The 21,266-nt window shown below is 42.1% G+C and overlaps 1 protein-coding gene across 5 annotated transcripts in view; it reads right to left on the bottom strand.

Moving 5' to 3' along the window:
* zbtb46 (zinc finger and BTB domain containing 46) overlaps positions 1-21,266 on the bottom strand; it is a 59,252-nt gene that overhangs the window by 32,273 nt on the left and 5,713 nt on the right. For 3 of the 5 annotated variants that reach the window (XM_044211766.1, XM_044211771.1, XM_044211769.1), the window contains exons 2-3: positions 5,786-6,009; positions 4,670-5,603 (exon numbers count right to left, since the gene is read on the bottom strand). In XM_044211766.1, coding sequence (XP_044067701.1) covers positions 4,670-5,603; positions 5,786-5,971 — 1,120 coding nt within the window. In that variant the 5' untranslated portion in view covers positions 5,972-6,009. The remainder of the gene's footprint in view (positions 1-4,669; positions 5,604-5,785; positions 6,010-21,266) is intronic. The other 2 variants (XM_044211767.1, XM_044211770.1) reach the window with 1 other exon arrangement.

Genomic DNA, 21,266 nt, shown 5'->3' with positions numbered 1-21,266 from the left:
TCGTGTTTTCACCAGCTCAAGCTTCTTCTCAATCTGAGAGTGAAGGTGCCATATAGAGTGAACGGGTTCTGTCTCCAAAACGACATGAAAAGGTGACACCTACTTTAATAAAATAAATAATAGCATAGACTAAAGAAAATACTGAAAATTTAGAAGGGCTTTGTGGATAAAATGGCACATTTACAGACTGAAAAATCAGTATTTTATAAATACTCAATCATGACTTTCATGTGATTTCTTTATATATTGATCTTTAAAATATACATATCCATGATGTATGGAGTCAGAAAGAAACTGAATGAGTGTAAATATAGAAATATAGTAGCAAGCATATTTCAGCAAGGATGCAACCAGACAGCATATGTCAATTATATATACAAAGTCTTTAAACCTGTCTGTGAAACACGCTCATCTCAAATTCCTTAAGCTTGTTTTGTACTATCAGCCCGAAAGCAAAGACTATTCAATTTACAATCAAACAAAACAGAAAAATGTAGCCCATCCGCACATTTAAGAAGCTGGAACAATACAAATTTTTGACATTTTTGCTTAATAAATGATTAATCAATTGACTCATTTTCTGTTAATCAACTATTTGATTAATCGACTCATTGTTTCAGTACCACATGGATTACAAGAGGAGAGGCTGATATGAGGCATCAAAGAACACTATATTGAATTATTTTAAACAGCTTGACACTTGATTTTCAAAACGCACTGTCTTTGATTTGCAGATGCTTTTTAATCCAGGTCTGGAAGAAGCAGCGGGGGCCAAACTAAAAATAATTCCAGGTAATTATTTCAAGGTTTACAACATAAGCAAGCAGGAGAAGTAGAGACTATTTAAAACTCCCCTCCTCAAAAATTGTCACCTCTAATATAGTATTGCGCAGAAAAATATATGCACATGATCAGATCACTGGAATGCAAGCAGTGCTGATTTCTCTTTAATTCACATGTAAGATTTCAAATATTTGTGTCAGCAGACAAGGTGAGCGGAAGAAAGAATGAGATCAAGCGTTAGTGAGAGACAGAAAAGGAAGTTGAGTGCTTAGTGGCCTCAATAATGACATCAAGTGAACACTGCAGATGTTTGCAAGGGAAGGGGATCTAAAGAAAACAAATCCTAATTCCTGCAGCTGTTTATGTCAACACAGGCACACGGTATTTTCATACAAGTGCTTTGAAACAGCTCTGCGCTAATGCACTGAGCCTTTACACAGCTATATATTATCCTTATATCACAGAATAATCCAGCAAAATCATCAGTCAAGCAACCCCTGTGTTGTATGTAATATAAGCGTTTCTAATAGTAAAGCAGCGACACCATCACAGATGAATGGGAGAGAGAGAGAGAGAGAGAGAGTGTGTCTAGGCACTTCTCATCAATAAAGAATGAAGCAATTAAACTCATCTCAGACTGAAGGTGCCCTCTCTCCTTTATGCCTACTATATCCCCTCATGGAAACCAACTTCATGGAGCAACATTCCCACCACACACATATATACACACACGCACACACACGCACACACACAGTAACACATATGTTTGTTCTTTAACTTCAGTAATCCTGCCTCCCAAATGCTAACAATGACCGTAACAGTAAAACTAACCCTAAACTGTTGACCTACCCCTAAACAAAACGGACTCACTGCTGAAATGATCAGTTACTTAATCAATAATGGACCTTTCTCACAACAGACCATGTCAGATCTTGACATGTCATAGCAGGAAATGCACAGGTGTAATTAATGACGTTAATACAGTAATGGCTGCATTCCATTTAGGTGTGTCACATTCAGGGTCCTGATATGTTGAGCTTGCTGTATTACTATCATGGCTTACTGGGACACTTAATGGAACATAGCCATCATTAGCAGAGCCATCCTTAGTGTTATTAATTACACCTGTGCCTTTCCTGTTGTGAAAAATGCATTGACAATGATTTTGATCATCAATAAATCATTTTAAGTCATAAAAGTCATTTTTCAAGCAATGCCAAACATTTCTCTGTTTTATATGATTGAAAATTTCATAATTTGCTTTTTGTTTGCTCGAATGAACTTGTCCCACACACCAGTAGAAGTAATTAAGTAATAAAAGAATGAATGTATAATTACTTTAATGCATTTTATTGCCTAAAGAACACAATAGTAGACCTGCTATGTGTTATGGCTGTATGTGTTTCCCTGTGCTGTTTGTCCCTTTTCCTCTTCTGTCCCCTCTTATTCTGCCCAGTTGTGCTACATCTGATTGCTCAATGAGGTGCACCTGGCCTGGGAAGTGATTAAAAGCTCCTGTGCAGAAGATAAGCTTCTGGCATGGGGACTGCTAATGTAGCTGTAGCTGTTGCATTTTCACTTTTGGTAGTTGTTTTTATTTATTATCAAGTTAATATTATTTTATGTGTTAGCTAGTGTTTCCAAACAGTGTCATAGCATGGGTATGTGGTAACTCTTTGCTGTCTACCTTTCCTGTGTTGCAATGTTGTAAATAGAAACTTTAAGTGGAATTGGACATCAGTTCTAATTCCTTGGCCCTTTATATGCCTGTACATCTAATTTGGATCTTCTACTGCAGGTGACAAAATCCGGATTTAAGGAGACTTAAGACTTAAGTAGACAAACTCTCCATAAGCCCTTCAAGATCTTGTTTATTTTTGACCCTGACCTGGTCAAAGTAAAAACCAACACAAATGTCATTGTAAGAATTTACTGGCAGCACAATGATAGAAATAGAAGAGCACTCCCACAACAACCCCCTCCCCCTCTTCCAGGCTCCAATAAGGACCTTACTAAACCTGTTCAGCAGTCCCCCAAACCTTTGCTAAACACACACAAACCACTGACTCAACACACAATAGTAAAACATATTCTGACTGTCGTATACTACCACTCTTAAACGTCATTTAAGCCCACTGGTTACATGATATTTTACTGCTAAAGGGTGAGGTTGGCCCTGAACAAGAACCAAATAGTTGATAACCTCTTGATACAAAGATTCTTGTTTCCTCCTTCACCCACGCTTCTCCACTGTGATCCCAGTCCTGAAACCCATTTGAAAGCAGGGATAAATGTTGTGTTTTGGCTAACATCAGGTGGGTCTACACCGGACGTCCTCTAACCTTTAGGTGAGAAAACTAGCCAAACTAAAATTTTACCTTCTACCACAGTACAGAAACATGGAACTGGCCAACAGGCTTAATAGTGACATTTACTTTGTGGATGTATGCAGTTGTGACTGAAGCTCAAGACAAGATGTACTTAGGCACCATAATAAGGTCTGACAGCAGGTCACAAAATCTGGGACTTAGGACACTTTGAGTTAAGCAGACAAGCCCTCATAAGCTCGTACGGATACTCTTTCTCTCTCCGCCTTTTCTTTTTTTGTCCGTTTCTCTTCTCTCTCACATTACCCCTCTCATCTACCACTCTCTCTCCCTTTTCCCTCATCTTGCCCTTTCCAGTAGGTCCTTCCCTAAACCCCAGAGAGAGGGGGAGGAGCCTGGGATGGCGAGGACGTGCTGGTAATCCGTGCAGTGACCCAGGTCAATTCAATTATCCTGTTTTCTTTCGCTGCGCGACGTGTGCCCATTTCACAGCCAACTCCCTTAATGCGCCCAGGATTAGCTTCTCTTACTTTTAATGATCTACCTATCGACGCCTTGGGCCCGCCAGTGCGCACACACACACAGAGTTAAGTGTTTTTCATGTATTAGTTTTTAGTGTAAAGGAATTCACTAAACAATTCTGCAAGGCTGAGGATCAAGAGACGCTTTCTCAAAATAAATGTGTGCTTGGGTGTGTTTGTGTTGTGTTTGCATTTGCTTGTTTATGCGGGATTGTGAGTTACATTAACTGCAGTAAGAAGAGAATGTATTATCAATCTGCATTTACCCTGGCTTCACCTCACACTTCCAAGACTTGAGATAATCATCTTAGGCCTAACACGTTAGTGTAGATGCTCGCTAATCTCCACAGGAGGAAAAGAGGTCATTTTATACCAGTAAACTGTGCAGATGGCTGACATGCATTGAAATATCCGCACAGCATTCAAAGTCTTAAGTGCATATGTACTGTAAAGCATCATGCACACTGTTGAACTTGAGTTCAAGGAAAGTCAACAAAGCAGTTTGATTACTTGCACACAGCTGCTGCCCTATTGGTTGTCTTTTAACAAGGGAAGTACAGATAAATTAGATTCTACCGTAGTGGAGTGTTGAGACTCTCACCTAATTATCTAACCTAATCTTATTGTCTCACCAGTCATTCACTAATTACTTGACTGGATAACTAACTAGGTGCCAACATTACAAAACTGCAGTAACTCTGGGAAACTCTAAAACCTTAAAGTCATTAAATCAGCACCACCTTTCCAAGAAGTGCAGGTCTGGTTTCTTTTGGCCTGCGTCGATCCTTCCAATTTTGAGAGCCAGTCTAAGTTAATTCTACCTGTTGTTGTGACACTAAACTAATAATCTAACCAACAAATCCACTATAAAAACAGTATTCAGACCTGAAAACACATCGCTTGCTTTCACCATTGATGTGAGAAGACTAAAATCTACTGCACTGTCAGTTTAGTCTATGTCACATAAAAAATATGCAGTAGCACTTTCCAAAGACAGGAGACAGTAAACATTGTAAGAAGCAGGTTTGTCAGCCTTACCTGGGATTTCCTGTCCGTTGTAGTTCCATCCAGCCACAGCCAGCATGGAGGGCAGAGGAGATCCAGGCCTACTGTCCCTGTCTCTCTCCCTGTCCCGCTCTCTGTCCCAGTTCCTCTCAGCCTGCTGGGTAATATGTCTGACTGTGTCCTTGTTCTTCCTGTTCTTCCTCCGCCCTGACCCTGATAGGGGTTGCCAGGGTCCCTCTCCGCCTCCTCCAGCAGCCCCTCCAGCCCCATGCTCCCCCTGGCTCTGGGCTGCCCCCCTGGGAGTGTCCCGGGGATGAGAGGAGGAGGCGGGGGACACCTGTTCCTCTTTGACAGTGACGGGCCTGTAGTCGTGTGGCCAGGCAGGCTGGGAGTCATGGCAGGCTTCCTCCTGGCTCTCATGACTCTTGGGGGGTTCTTGGTCCTCCTTACCATACGTGCTGCCTCCCTCGTGGCAGCTGGCGATGGCTGAGTCCCCAGAAGAGTTGGCCGGGCTGGTTCGGCGCGCCAGCCAAGGGGAGGTGCTGCGACCAGACATGATGGAGGCCAGGGCTTCAGAAGCCATGCCCACTATCCCTCCTCCTCCTCCTCCTAAACCCGCTCCCGCAACACACCCTGGTCCTGCTATACCCACTCCTCCTCCACCTCCTCCACCTCCTCCACCTATGCCAGCAGCAGCAACAGCTCCCATCTCAAAGTCTGCCAGTTCGTCAGCCATCTCAGAGCGGATGCTGATGTCCAGCGCAGCCTTGATGAAGCTGTGGCAGGCCTGTACAATGTCTGTCATCTGCAGGTAGCTGGCGGCTGACATGACCTCGATCACATTCTTACTGGTGAGGGCGAGGTGCGCTGAGTACATGAAGTCCAGGATGGCTTTGAAGCCTGTCGCTGTGACGATGTCCAGGTGAGTGACAGTAGTCTGGTGGTGAGGCTCTGCCCCTTTTTTAACCTGAAGGGTGAGAAAGAGTGTTCATAGGAGTGTATTCTTCTTTATTTATCTCATGCAGGATAACTAAACTTCTGACATTGCTTTCTCAACTAGAAAACACAGAACTTAACTGTGATCTGAGAGAAAAACAAGTACTTAACAGACTCCCTTGACCCGTCTTCCTGAGTGTAGCAGTTCCTTACCTGGCAGTAAAGAGTCTTGAAGTAGCGCGAGGAGCCCAGGAGGACGTTCTTATGGGCCTTGAAGATCTTTCCGTCCACAATGACACAGGCGTCGCAGAGGATGCCGTGCTGCCTCTGCTCATTGAGCTCTCTGAGGAGCTGACGGTAGTGAGAGGCGATCTCCATGTCCTCCTTCCTGTTGTTCATCTGTGTAGCTGAACAAAAGCCTCTCCTCCAAACGTCTGCTGGGAAACAAAAGAAGACACGCAAGAAATGTACTTCAGATGTAACATCATGTAATATCAGAATATTAGTATAAAGTATGTTGTACCATTAAATGTACAGTATGGAAATGTGACACAGTACAGGAGCAATTAAATCAAAGCCACTTTGTAATTTCCTGGAAAGAAAACAAGATTTCTGGCATCACATTCAGGTATTTTTCCTTTAAGTCCATATATATGGTTGTTGGCCGGCATTATATAGTCAATCCCTTTGCTTAGAACGTTGGTCTCATTTTCATGTAAGCAGGGAAAAATAAGCAAATTTAGCTGAACCACTCCTTTAAAGATGAGCCAGGGTAAGGATATCTCAGTAATGACTGTGACATAAAAACAATGACATCAATAGAAACCACATCTCAACTGCCGTAGTTTGATGTCTAAAAACAGCCCAGTAACAAATAGTCAAAAATCTCTGTGTTTAAACCGTGTCTGACAGGTTCATTTGTGTGTGTGCGTGTGTGGGAGTGTGTGTGTGTGTGAAAGAGAGAGAGAGAGTGTGTGTAAGCTCATTAAAAATGTCAGTTAAAAAGCGTGACACTTTCACAAAACAGTTGAGAGGGAGAAAAACACCTCATTTAATACAGACCACTTTACCATTAAATTTATCAATAAACACAGCCTCAGTTCCTTGTTATTTTTTTTCCATCTCTCCTTCGCCTGTGAATATTCAGTCAACTGTCTAGTTAAGAAATTCACTCTTGAACCTTCACCTCAGTGTTTCTGATCTTGTTCAGTTCAGGCTAGGTTTTGAACACAAAGTTTTCCTGAAAACTACAGAGAAAAGACCCTTAATGGCAATTTGTGAAGTTGCTCAACTGTCAGTAAATGAAGATCCAACTTTTCAGTATTCATTGACAGGATTCATGATAGTGTGACGGGCTTACTGGCATATTTTATTGTTAATCTTACAAAATAAAAGCCACAGAAAAGCTCAATATTTGAATTTTTACAATGTTTTATCTCAAAAAGAATCTCAACTTCTGGCTTTTGGGCTTACAAATATTGAGCTACGATGTAAATGGGTTTTTCCTTGAGCATAGATAAAACATTATGTTTATTCTGTCTACAGGTTAGATGACATGCAAGAGGTATTTTGAGCAGATGCAAGTGAAGGCCACAGAGAGAGGAGAGTAGAAGGAGACAAAGGGAGATGTGCACATCGCTATGTTGAACTATTCAACGAGGTGGCGGAAAAACAAAGAGAAACCGCATATGCCCTTGCAAACACAAACATACACACACACACACGGAGTGGAAGAAGAAGATGAACACACACGGAGGCAGTGCATTAGACAGAGCATTAGCAGCCGCCGCTCCCGCTCTCGTCTTGGTGAGGGCTAAATCGCGGGGACGCAGAGTGTTACCAAACGCAGCAGTGATTTGTTTTGGGAACGCCACAGCTGTCAGCTCTCATGGGCCATTCTGAGAGATGACAGCTCGGGTTGGCCAAGGTGACAGCAGCATTTGCTCGGGGGCCGGCACACTTCAGGTCATGTTTAGCAAAGCTCTGCTCAACCTGATGGCTTGTAAGATCAGATAAATCCACAGTGTCTCCCACGTCCACTTGGACAAACACACCTTCTATGAACAGCAGTGGACGAGCGGATGGACTGATGGTGACAACTGCTGAAGCCTCTCTTTCTCAAAAAACTGTCCTGGGTTTGATCAATGCATGGCTAGCTCACAACCTTTCACTTTGACATGCATTTCTTTAAGTCATAGAAATGAAGAACTGTGAGGAGGAAAAATTTGGATATGAATGCAGAATAACAGTGTCCCTCAGAATCTCAAAAGGTATGTTTTGAGGCAAGTGTTTTTAATCCTCCAGCTCACACATTTCTTAGAAAAAATTGTGTTGGCGGTCTAACCTTGAGATATTCTTTCCTTTCTGCGTTGCCCTGTTGGAGGTATTGAGAGTCCTCACCTCTCACCTTTGGAGACAAACCAAGGGGCTTTAAAGACACAGCAGCTCCCCTCCTCCTCTCTCTGCTCTTCTTCTCTCAGGGCCACTGGCACATTCAATTGTATAGCCCGGTCTACAATATAAGATATGCTCCCTCTCAAAGCCACATAAAACACAGAAGAAGTCATTTATTTTCTGAGAAATACCTCAATACCCTGCTATTCCTTGTTTTTTTACAAGGTCACTGTACAGCACACACAGGTCAGCAGCTGAAACATGTATCTATTGGCAGCTGAAAGGAAGCACTGAAAGAAATCCACCTTTACCAAATTAACAGCTGGAACAAGGCTGCCATTGCTGAATGTTTTGCTCTAGTTTAAGGATATCTGTCTCTGAGATTATTATTATTATTATTATTATTATTGTTATTATTATTATATTCAAACAACCCAGTGTGTGGGGATAGAGTAAGTCTGGTAACTGGGACTAAAGTTCATTAGCGCAACTTTTCATTCTATGTGGTAATGCATGTCCGAAGAGCTAATAATAATGTCAGTGCGGTACTGCACTCAGGAGGCCATGTTTCTAAGGAAGTAATCAAGTTTTACGGCGAGTGTGAGTTTGTGTGTATGTGGTGTGAATGTGTGGCTGGGATTGCACCCAAAGACATGTTAAATGGTGCCTCAAATTTAACAAAAACAATGTTCAGTGGAGGGTAAAACAACAGCAAAGGACAGAGAGAAAGAGAGGGAGAGGTTTAATCAGATTTATTGCTTCAACAGACTCAGAGACATACTGAGTTAGTAGTTAGGCAGAGAAGAGGAATTTCAATGGAGTGCGCTTTGACCTCTAAACTCTTTGCTTGCCTAATTGGCTTGTTTAATTTCAGCATGTCCAATTCCCTCCAGTCAAAGACCCTTTTTCCAGAGGAACCAATCCCAACGCTACCCTTACTACAGTACATAAACACCCACATTCATTCTGGCTTTTCATTTCCTCAGAGCGCTACTCCATCTTTCCCCACGAGCTTAGACCATCAACAGGATCCAAAACCCGCTCCATCTACAATGTGAGTACAGCCTTGATTTATAGCACACTTTTTTTCCCAAATACACACTTGAAACAAGATGGGAAAGTAAGATAAAATGAACTTGTCTGAAAATCAAGTAAAGACAGAGAGGCAGACTTGTGTGTCTCATCCAAAGCATTAGCAGTCTCACCAAGGCTACAGAAACTAAAGCCTGCTTTCAGGATGTCACAGAGCAGAAAAAAGCTTTTCATCCCTCTATGAAATTTCACCGCAAAAAAAGCAAGGAAAAAGTCATCAGGAGGCAGGCTGACAGTCTATGAGCGCTTATTTGTGGTCAGACAATTGTTTCTAGTGATGGGAAATACAGCTCTTTGAAGGGAGCCGAATCTTATGGCTCTGTTCCTTTACGAGAGCCGTTCAAAAGAAGGCTCATCGTTCTTTTTCTTTTTTTTTTGAGGGGGCGGGGGTTACTAGGTTTAGCTGCGAAATAATCACTAGGATAATGATAGGGTAAGATTTGGATCAGATTCAAATTTCGACATCTCATCAATATAATTAAATTTTTTATTTTGCATGTGTGGACTAGGTGTAGCAGCACTAAATTACTTGTATTACCAGATCTAATGTCAATGATCCGCATTGTAAACATTATGCAAGGTGACGCCATATCCCTCTGCATTGTCAGTGAATTTGCCCTCTGCATGAAATGTGTTATGTAAAGTTGCCTTGCCTTGAATGCAATTCATGCAACACTTAATATTAGAAAACTTTTTAACTCCACCCAGCTGATGCAACACCAGCATACACTGGGATAGTAATCAAGTGGACTCACTATCGCGCTGTGAGTCGCCGACAGTTTGTGACTAGAGTGGTAATGTTACTGGTACACTGTTCACGTAAAGGGGAGTGGATTTCGGGCAGGCAGTGAAATTTGGGCGTAACGATAAAAAGAACCAAGTCACAAACCAAGTACACCTCGGTTCCCTTCGTTCATACCAAAGACTTGTTGAAAAGAATCGAATCGTTTGCGAACGTAACATCACTAATTGTTTCAGTAGAGCATGCCACCGGAGCTCCAAGTCCCTGTCACCCTTCTGAGGCCAAATCAAAAGTGAATATCCTCCTCAACTCCCCCCTTCCCTCATACAAAAACACACACATATCCAGCCCCTGCTCCTAAATACACAAACAAGAACTAAAAACACACACATATCCAGCCCCTGCCCCTAAATACACAAACAAGAACTAAAAACACACACACTTAGCAGAGCCGTCATGACATCACACCCGGTTTGTCCTGGTCACATCAAAGCAAAGTCACTTTAGGCCCCAGCCTTACGACTAAAGAGATGAGACGTGTGATGGAGTGAGAGAATGGGGCTTCCTCCTTCTTGTGCTTCTCTTAATGCAGCCTGTCCCTCCGAGCCATTTATCTGCCTCCTTGACCGCACAGGACCGTGGGGAGACAGTGCGCAAGGTCCTTCTGGATCAAAGGCAGAGCAATACTTTGTTTGTACAGGGCTCTCATGCTGTGATTTCACGAGACAATCAGACATCACACTGGATGGAAATGTTACAATGCATGAAACATCTTCACATAGGGTGTTAATAAATGATTACCTATCATATTTTAGCAAATAAAACTCACATGCAGCACAGTTTTCCTTGGTCAAACCTGTCTGTTGATTCACTCCTCATTAACATTCTTGCAGGTACAAGGTTTAACTGGGTGCAGGTTCCTTCAAGTGTGTTAGCGCTACCCAAGCAGTTTCATACGCTTGCAGTTATATTTATTTTGAATTAAGGGATTTCCAGTTGGTCAGGGCAAATTATCATTTAGTGGCCAGTGTGCTGCTTGTAAAATTGCCACCCTCAGCTAATCACACTACATTCAAATTGTGGCCCTCTGCTCAACAAATGTAACAATTCTGCTCATTATTTGATAAAATGGCTAGTTGGACGAGCATGTCAAACTGAGGGAACACGGAGTTCACAGAGCCCCTCATGTGAGTGGTAAAATAAATAAATAAAACTCATTATTAAATAAAGAGCAAAATCAGACTGTTAACATTTAAATAAACATTTGACATGCAGACTGAACTTGTTCCTGTTGATGTATGTTTGCTGCAAAACTACCAAAGAATATGTGCATTTTTGGTAAATCACTGAAACCAAATTTTTGTCTTTGCATATCTGCACTAGTCCATTTTTTATATTAACAATGGGTCAAATGCCTATGTGTAATGTGAAAGGGGTCACTTGTATTAACAGATAATTATCACCTGTAGTTCGCCTCAGCTCTGCAGATGTTTTAGCATCTTTCAGCTCATTGTTCTGGCTTTATGGTTTATTTAGCCGCTAAAGAACCAGATACTTTTCTCAGGAGTTGGTGGAGACCAAAACAGAGCTAAAAGAGAGTGGATACATTGATCAGAATTCATCAGCCAGAAACACAACTCCAAACGCTAATGTTGTGCCATATCTGCTAGATGTGTTAATAAGTAACTGTTTGCTAAGTCATTTGCTCTATCAACTTTATGATGACGATAATATGTGAATATTATGTTTCCAGATTGTTAGGCTGCCACAAAAATCAGTTAATGTAGGTTTTTACCAGTATGAAAAAAAACATTAAAAAAAAAACTTAGCATCTGTATTACACATATTAGGCTACAGTTTGTCATTTGATTGTACTCTTGTGTAGAGTTTGACATGTCTAAGCATGATGCTGCAATAAAGGTGAAGAGAAAAGAGGAGGGGATATCAAGTCATGATTCAATAGCCAAGAGTTGGCATTTATGTTGTCAACCATCCCAACTTCATGCCTCAGCTGCAAAATTTTATCAGTTAAGCTAAAAAAGCAACATGTTCCCCTTTGCCTATTTTCCAGTAGTGACTTGCACCAGCACACTACCATATCATAGCAGGCAGTTTCTGTGGAAAAAGCAAACAGGTTGGCAGATCTGCACTAAATGAATTATATATTATGTGAAGCTTTCAAAACAAAGTGAAACAAACAATGTTAACCTCAAGAAAAAGATATTAAGAGTGGTTTGATATTAATTGGTTTGCTTGCAAGTGGACTTTTTCCCATATTATAAGAGAAAATACTGGAAAAATATGACAGCATGCATAAGTGGAGTTAAAATGAAATTCAGCAGGACAATGGAGGCACTGTTCTTTGAACACATGACACTATGATAGAGGACAGCCATTACTTCCCAGAGTAAAATCTACTAGTTCCTCTACTTAAACATTTTTTTAAGTTGTATTAGATTTCAAAGTTTACTAGTATTATTTTCAAATCCACAATATAAAAGAAAAAGAAAAGGGTAAAGAGCTGAAGAAAAAGACAGATAAAGAACAGTGAAAAACAGAGAGAAAAGATATGGAGCATAATCGCAGACAGCAAGGCTAGAAAGATAGAGACAGAAGATAGAAAGAAGGGGAGACAGGAAGAGAGGAGAGAGTGACTCAGGCAGCCAATATTTTTTAAACAGCTTTGCTTCCACTCAACTGGGCATCAAGGCCATTATCCCGGGGTTAATCCCCAATCCGATGGAGCTGGCAGCCTTCCGGTACAAGCCAGGGTGGCAGCCCATCAACAAGGCAGGCGCAGACAAAAATAACACATACTAACACATGTGCACATGACATACATGCACACACAACTACACACAGGCAGGCATGCAAGCTGCAATTAGAAAAATAACACAACAAATCTATTAGCTGTGAAAGGCTCGTTCTTTGCTTCTTTGCCATTTATTTTCTGTTGAAAATACGCTACTGTTCATGTTTGTCTCTCATTTTATCTCTGTCTCTGACTTCTTTATATCTCCCTGCAAGTGTTCGTGTTGCCAGTTCCCCTTGTTTCTTTTATCACACACCCTCCATCTGTCCACCTTTATTTTCTCCACCTTCCCCACCAGCTCTAATCATGCCACATTTTGCACCTCTACCTCGCTCTCCCTTTCTCTGGCCATGCTCTGTTTCTTTGGCCGGCATCCAGGGAGTCAAGGTGGAGGAGGAGATTGACTCAAAGAAAGATAGCCATGTCATGTGGAGAGGGACCAAAGAGGATCCAGGAGGCTTATGGAGACTTAGTGCTACTTGCTTCCCCCCCCCCCTCAGTCCACTCCTACATGCACTTCCCGAAAACAATACCTGGACCCTCCACATCTACACCTGAAGACCTCCATGCTGCTCATCATGCTTTTTGCACATGTTCACATTCAGTACACCTGCCAAAATATTTGCGTCTATAAGCCTCCCTTCCAGCTTATTACACTAATGTGTACAATAGCAGCTCCAGGCTTTCTCTGCCACCTTGCCCCCTTTAGCCACACAGGTGTTAAGCCTAGAGTGATCATATGGAAATCCAGCCATAGTAAGGATGGACTGGGATTAGAGGTGCGACTAAGGCGATGATGTTGATGTTCATTGGCCTGAGCACTATAGGCTGAGTGTCAATTTCACCTTGGGTGCCTCCAATGACCCACAAAGTGTCAGTGATACTATTCGACATATCAAGAGATTTCCAAAAATAGTGAGAAATGCCATATCACCCCATCTACCTATCTCTGTATTTGTCTTCTTGCTGTGTCTTGTGTAAAACAGGAAGACATGCATGTGTGCGTGTATGTGTGTGTAGTTTCTGGACTATCTTTCTCTCTAGGCCCCTAAGCCTGCTATGTCTCCCATGGTAACTCCCTGACTGACGACCCGGGGCTTAGCCTAAATTCTCTCTCTATTAAAAGCTGTGAAATGCAAATAATGAAACATCTCATTACCACTGTCGGAGAACCCAAAATGAAAGGAGGGGGAGAGCGGGAGGGAGGGGCGGAGAGGGGCGAATGAGGAGGACTGTAAGACAACGAAGCGGCAGGAGAAAGAGGGCTATACAAGAGGGAGAGAGAGAGGGAGGCAGAGGAGGGAAGGTGAGAGGACAGGGAGAAATGAGAGTGAGAACCGGAAATAAAGGAGTGCAACAAAAGGAGGAAAGGATGGGAGAAGAAAAGGGAAGGGAGGATGTGAAAGGCAGAGAGAGGGGGGAGGAATGGAGAGGTGAAGGGACGGGAACAGATAGCCAGACAGTGAGTCTTTTGTTTTGATATGTGTTGCTTTTAACATTGACAGCAGCAGTATTAGCCACCTAGGCACATAGGGATGGAGTCCTGATATGCTGAGCTGTGAGTTAGGAGGCGTCATTCAAATGTCAAACGACCAGCGCTGGAATCTTTCACTTATCTACTTCATACTAAAGTTTTGTATAAAAACAGACCATCAGTCAATAGCTTTTCATTACAGCTGCAGTGCAATCACAAGTAATGTATGTGCAAGTTATGTATAAGTTTCTCAATAAGAGCCCAAAAAGAATATGTGTATATGTGTGTTGATTGATAATTTTACTATGCCCCAAGAGGATTATTAGTTACTGAGTTTTACTTTTTATCTTCACAGCTCTATCATTAATCACCACAGAACTACACCGGCTATACAAAAATGCATGACCGTACTTTCCCCTAATTACTCAGATTTAAGTATAATTTTAAGACAGGAAAGGGCTACTTCTCTGAAAAGCATATCTGTGTGGTACAGGGAAGTGAAATCACCTACAGGAAGTGTCTGTATTTGGTTTTGCAGGTGGGAGGAGATTAGTATAATGGTGGGGGGGGGGGGGGGGGGTGTCTCATGTGACAATGACCACATCACCCTTTGTGGTCTCCTGATGTACAACCCACTTTCATCACTGCAACACTTTGGAGACTCATCTGCTGATGTACAAACCCCTGATATCATGAGGGAATTCATGGAAGGTGGAGTTTTAAGGTGCAACTGTCTAATAACAGGATTAGTTTCTGACTTCTGGGAACTCTGCGTACTGTGTAAGGGTTTTTTTCTGGTCACAGATGCATTATCTTTTTTTTCCCCCTTTGCTTTCCTAACCTTAGTAGTGTAAAAACTGCCTGGTCTTACTTTGAGCATTTTTATTTAAATGAAAAATCTTTTGTTTTTCAAAACCTGGGTTATAAAAACATTTTTATAAAATTGTATTTGATGCAGAGTCCTATCAGCCAACAAAAGAATGGTCAGACAATCATACGGGCTGCAAAGAAACCCTGAGATATACCGTACTTGTTTGGAAAGGAAAATGAAGACAAACATTAAAAGTATTACCTAAACTTTCCAACTGTGAACATCCAATAGATTTTGCAGACTGACTTTCTAGTTTCAATTTTGTACTCTGCACTATACACAGGCAAGTATGTTGACACCTGAAACATTACACCCATTTATGATTGTTAAACATCTCATCTCAAAACAATGGGCATGAATACCCTGCTATAACAGCCTCTAATTTTCTGGGAAGGTTTTCCACAAAATTTTAGAACCAGACAGCAGGGATATTTCAGGATAAGGCCTGACTCGCAGTCAGTGTTCCAGTTCATCCCAAAGGTGTTTGATAGGGTTGAGTTCAGGGCTCACCAAAATTGAAAAACCATTTCTTTGTCATTTAGAAACAGGAAAGGGCCTTCTCTAAATTGTTGCAGCAAAATTGGAAGTACACTATTGTCAAAAAAAAAATCAAAGTAGGCTGAAGATTTCCCATAACTGAAATTAAGCAACCTAACCCTTACCATGACAGCCCCAAACCTGAGGTAGACACATACCATCTACTGTATGTAGATAGAGATGTCCACATACTTTTGGCCATGTACTTTTAGTGTACTCAAGTTATTCACAGTTTTTCTATGCAATAAGCAGTGGTGGGATGTAACTAAGTACATTTACTCAAGTACAATTTTAGCATAGTTGTATATAGTTACTTGAGTATTTCCATTCAGTGCTACTTTTTACTTCTGCTCCACTACATTTCAGAGTGAAATATTGTACTTTTTACTCCACTACATTTATTTGACATACTTTTACAAGTTACTTTTTACATAAAAAAACACGATATGCTTATATGATATGATGCAGTACTATACTACTAATCTACCCAGTAGTATACAAACTGTACATCTAAAATTGGCTTCACATTGACAAACTACAACATTACAATGCTCTTACATACAAACAGAATAAAATATTCTAGAATATAATACTGTGAAATTCTGCATAATGAGTATGTCTACTTTTGATACTTTAAGTACATTTTGCTGATAATACTTTTACTTAAGTAACATTTTGAATTCTGGACTTTTACTTTTAATGGAGTATTTTTAGACCATGATATTTCCACTTTTACTTAAGTAAAGGGACTCAGTACTTCTTCCACCACTCACATTTGGGTGAGCTTTGGGTGCGTCCACTTTTAGTTTCACCCCCAACGTGTGTGATCATCTGACCGCTCATGTTCTTTACACTGAGACAAAACAAAAATAAATCCCTGGTTGTAAAAATACTGAATTTCTTTTAATTCTCCCTTATTCCTCTAGCTGACTTTTATATCCTTTTGCCTTTTCTCCTCCAGTTTCACTTCATTTTGTCATTTGGCGAATGTTTTGAAAAGCACCAAATGGCTTTGTGGCTAAAGAGATGATGACAATATAAGGCTCTGGCGAGGCTCAAAACTCCCATTTAACACCCACCCTGATATCTCGTTCTGCCAGCGAGCCACTCATAGAGAGTCTGTGTGTGTGTGTGTGTGTGTGCATGCATCTGGTTGTCCAGACCCTTCCATAGGTCTTAACACAAAACCTGTCACAGCAAAAAAGCAACCTGTCACGACTCAGCTAGACAAGACTGTACATGACTGTACCACACAGAACACAGGCAGCCTGTTCCCGAGCTGTTAAAACAGTCACTGCAGCCACCAGCTACAAAGGTCTCAGACACGAACACACACACATACACATACACATACATGGAGCAAGTGAACAGTATGGAGGAAATGAAACAGAGGGTAACCACATGGAAGAAAATGTAAAAAATGAATAGATCGTACAACAAAACCAGTCCTAAAGGAATAAATATCTGAAATGTCTTAGGACTAAAAGCTAATTGTTGTTTGTTAAAATGTGTGGTTTTTGAATGTGCAAGTGAATGACTGAATAATGGTGACTCACTGCTGGTGGCCAGTCGCTATCTGGTGCCGAGGCGGGTGTCCAGAGAGTGTGTCTGTGTGTGTAAGGGTAACTTGGTGTGACTGTCGCTCTGTCAGACAGCAAACAGAGGCATCTTTCTCAAATCCACACTGGGCTGCAGCTTACAATGAGCTCATGCAAAGAGGGGAGCAAAAAAGCCACAGCTTAAGTGTGTACTCACAAGGACAACAGGCACACCCTCCATCCCCCCTGAGCAAATATTAAAAGAGACTTCACTCCCAGCTAATCTAATTCACAAACACTCCAGAGCACACACAAACAAGGAAAACACATAATTTTACTATATTAACTTAGCCCTCGACATGCAGCATTCACTAATAACTTACTAACTAACGTTCCCACAGCCTGCCGTACAACTGAGCAGCACAGTGATTTACATATAGATAGAGGAGTGTGAAAACACATTTGTATATAATAGCCCGAGGCTGCATTGTCACTCATCAAGCTGATCAAAAAGCAGCTACTACACAACACTGATGAATCTCTGAGCGCTTTTGCGAATCTGTCCTTCAAGAGTAGAAAAAAGGAGGTGAGATAAAGGGAGAGAAATCAAGGGGAGAGGAGAAGAGCATCTAAATATAGAGAGACTCACATTTTGGAGTCAGAAAAGAGACAGTGAAGGGTAAGAAAGAGGGAGGGAGACAGGAGATGCAAGAAGAAAAAAAGAGGGAAAGGAAAAGTTAAGAGAGATGGGGAACAAATAAAGCAATAGAGATGGAAGAAAAGTAGTATCGAAGCAGCAAAAGAAGAATAGAACATGGAAGGAGCGTCAGTGTAGCTTGAGATCGATGGTTGCAAATCCCCAGTGGGTTTCTCATCTACTGTAGGGTTGCTTAGTGGACTATTAAAGACCTGGACATGGAGGACACTCAATTTTGGCTAGAAGACTTGAGAGTTCAATATACCACACAGTGTATCACCATAGATGTTCATCAATACGTAGCATTGATACTGAAGGTCTGCCCTTTCAGTGATCTTTTCAGTGGTTTCAATACAGACTGGCTGCGGTCCTTCTGCTGAGTAAATTCTAGTAGTAATCAGTGAAGATGCAAAATCAATGAAGTTCTGTGCTGTGCCGTGATTGGCTGTTCAGGGAGGGATTGCAGCAATTTACTGCTATGTCTTCTAAAGCCACTGATAAAAAACCCCAGCAGATTTTAGGTCAAGTTTCAAGCAAAGTTTCTTTTGCTGAAATGGAATTGCTTAAAATAAGCAACTTTTTAATGGATGCTGGTGTGGCTTGAGGCTACAGTGTCCACTGTGATTGACGAAGAGCGAGGTTCGATCAGACAATGCCTCACCTGGATCCTCACTTCTATCCTGTCCTCTCTTCTTCTATCATCCTTTTCTCCCTCCTCCTTATCTGTCTGTCTTTTCACGCAGAGCGTGTTTACTCCAATTCGGTTTGACGTTTGACTGTCACCTGTTGATTAACATGAACGGCTGCCATGGCTTGCAGGCTTTTGGAACTATTGTTCCCCCCCAACAGTGATGGAAAGAACTGCAAATTCATGTACGGAAGTGCCATAGCCAGACATAAGAGACACAAAGAGGGAGGGAGAGACAAAAGGACCACTGTGTAAACTCTCATGATCGTGCTCACCATCACTAAGGACAACACCCACCTTGGAAACCTAATTTTGAACAAGTTACACATTCCCACATTGTGAGGCAGTGCCAGTATTAGGTGTCCGTCCAAACCACCAACCACCAATCAACCGCCACCCCCTTCGTGACACACCAGCGCGCACACCAAAACAACCAGGGGGGGTGAGATATAGGAAGGGAGGGAAGCGTGTGGGGGTGAGAAAGTAAGAGAAAAAGAAGAGGGCAAGAGAAAGAGCCAGAGAGAGACAAAGGCAGAGAGAATGACAATGAGTGAAAGGAAGAGTGGTGGTGGTGGTGGGGGGGGAGAAAATAGAGAGGACGGGATGAGGTGAAAAGCGCATTGCCAGCTCACCGTGCACATTCACAGAGCAACAAACAAAAAGACAGCAACAATGAGACCTCCATGTATATGCATGTTTGTGTGTGTGTGTGCATTCGTTTGTGCAAATATAACATTGGAAAGAGCAGTGAGAAGGCCAATGGGCAAGTTTGCCCCTCACCACTGAAAAAGGGATGTGAACCTACTCACTTCTGTTCACATCTGGACTGGCTTCACCTCTCTTGTTCATAAAGGGAACTATACTGACACAGGGGAGCTCATAAAATGTCCAGCACCAATGACAGAGCTCCTTGTTTCATCACCGATTTGTAAAGTTCACATAATAATACACAAAGGATCAGGTTTTTAGTGCTGAAAAAGCCTTTATAAATAAAATAATCCAACTTCCCCTTTGAGACGTCACCTTCGAACTTAAAGCAAGAAGTTGTTCTAACTTGTACGGCTCATCTTTGCGGCTAAGACTGCATTAGGCTAAAAGATGTTTGTGTTTTAGCAGAAATGTGGACCCTGCGTCCATTGTTGTTAGCTGTTGCATTAAGGGGATGTATAAATATGAGCTAGGGTCAGGGGGAAGGATAAAAATGAGAAAGAGAACAGGGAGAGGGTAAAAATGAGAAAGGGAGTAGAGGAAGGGTAAAAATGAGAAATGGAGTAGGGGAGGCCACAGGAGGCACCTGGCCCACTTACAGCAGAGGAGGGGGTGGTGGTGGTGGAGGAGGAGGAGAGGTGGAAGATTAAGAAGTGGGAGAGAAAAAGAAAAGGAGAAGGTGGAGGAGGAGGAGGAGGAAAAGGAGGGAGAGGAGGAGACATGGAGAAAAAACAAGTGAAAAAGGGAGATGCAGCTGGGACGGAGCAGAGGGTGAGGGGAGGACGGGTGCTGGGGTGAAGCAAAGGAATGGGAAAAGGTGACGAAGAGAGAAAAGGATGTGAGGCGAGGAAGCAAGGGAAAAAAGAACAGATGAAATAATGGGAAGGGGGTGGAGGGCAGAGGGGGAGGTGATAGCAGGAGAGGCAGAGAGAGAGAGGGGAGGTGGGGGCTGGAGAAGAAGAGGTGGCCTTGTGATGCTGAGAATGGAGGTGGTGTATGCGTATGCGGGCTGAATGTGCGTGCGTCTCTTTGTGTGTGTGTGTGGGTGTTTAAAATTATGACGAAAAACTAACACCTCACCCAAAGTATGAATAACAGACCACAACAGGCCAATGTAGGTTCAATCTCTTCTCCCGGCACATTCGAACAGCCTGCCTATACCACTAATATCCCACTAATACCACCCACAGTCCTTGCTCCACCTCACATCAATGAATATTTCATGTCCTGATGGCACTTTTAAAGCAAAAACTAATTAGCAAATCCAAGTTGATCTGGCATTAGTCATATCAGGCCAATTAAAAGCCCAGTCCTACTGTACATGTTAATGGCAGCGAAGTGGAATAATTGTATGTTGAGCAGGGGAGAGAATGTTAAACAGGCCTTGTTAGCAGCACTTTAGTACTCTAGTCAGAGTCCATGGCTGGATTACAAAACTCTACAACGCAGGATAATGTTCGTCAGAAACCAACACACACACATACAGAGGCACACACACATCTTTGAAAGCGCCCAACGAAAACTCTATCCATTAATTAGAGTGTCGCCATCAATTCCATGGGGTCAGGTCTGATACTTATAGCTAAAAAAGAGAAATATTTCCAGGGAAAATGATGGTTTTATGCTTCAGTAATAATATTAAACAGGGATCCAAATATTGGCAGAAGCTCACAGGTCTGATGTTACGCGGTATTAGTGGGAGAAAGCCATTTTCTGCTCCACACACTGTTTCGGCGGTCAGCACCAGTCAACACAAGGTTGTAGAGACAGTATTTGTGTGGTACTGAGTAGAGAAAGGTGTTAGTTTGTATTTGAGTCTTTCCAACCTTCCCTCTGTGTGTTTTTTTTACACAGGAGTTTAGATTGAGACAGACAGCACTGACACACACAGACTAAACTGTGCTGCACAAAAAAGCGACAGAATAACAAGGGCTAGAACTCTTTTGGAGTGGATGTCTGTTTCATCACCCCCCACTCTCCTCCTCCCTCCCTCCTTCTCCCCATTCTTTCTCCTTCACATTCCCTCTTTTCCTTCCTCTCTTTGCCTTTCCCTGTCTCCCTCTCTCACCTGAGCTTTGATATGGAAATCTATCACCAGCCACAGCCCGAGGCTAGTTGACTGTTTCTAAAGATGTATTTGC

Source organism: Siniperca chuatsi, linkage group LG10 (assembly GCF_020085105.1).
Source record: "Siniperca chuatsi isolate FFG_IHB_CAS linkage group LG10, ASM2008510v1, whole genome shotgun sequence".
Classification (NCBI taxonomy): Eukaryota; Metazoa; Chordata; class Actinopteri; order Centrarchiformes; family Sinipercidae; genus Siniperca; species Siniperca chuatsi.
Note: the sequence above shows the minus strand (reverse complement) of the source record. Positions and strands in the feature narration are given on the sequence as shown.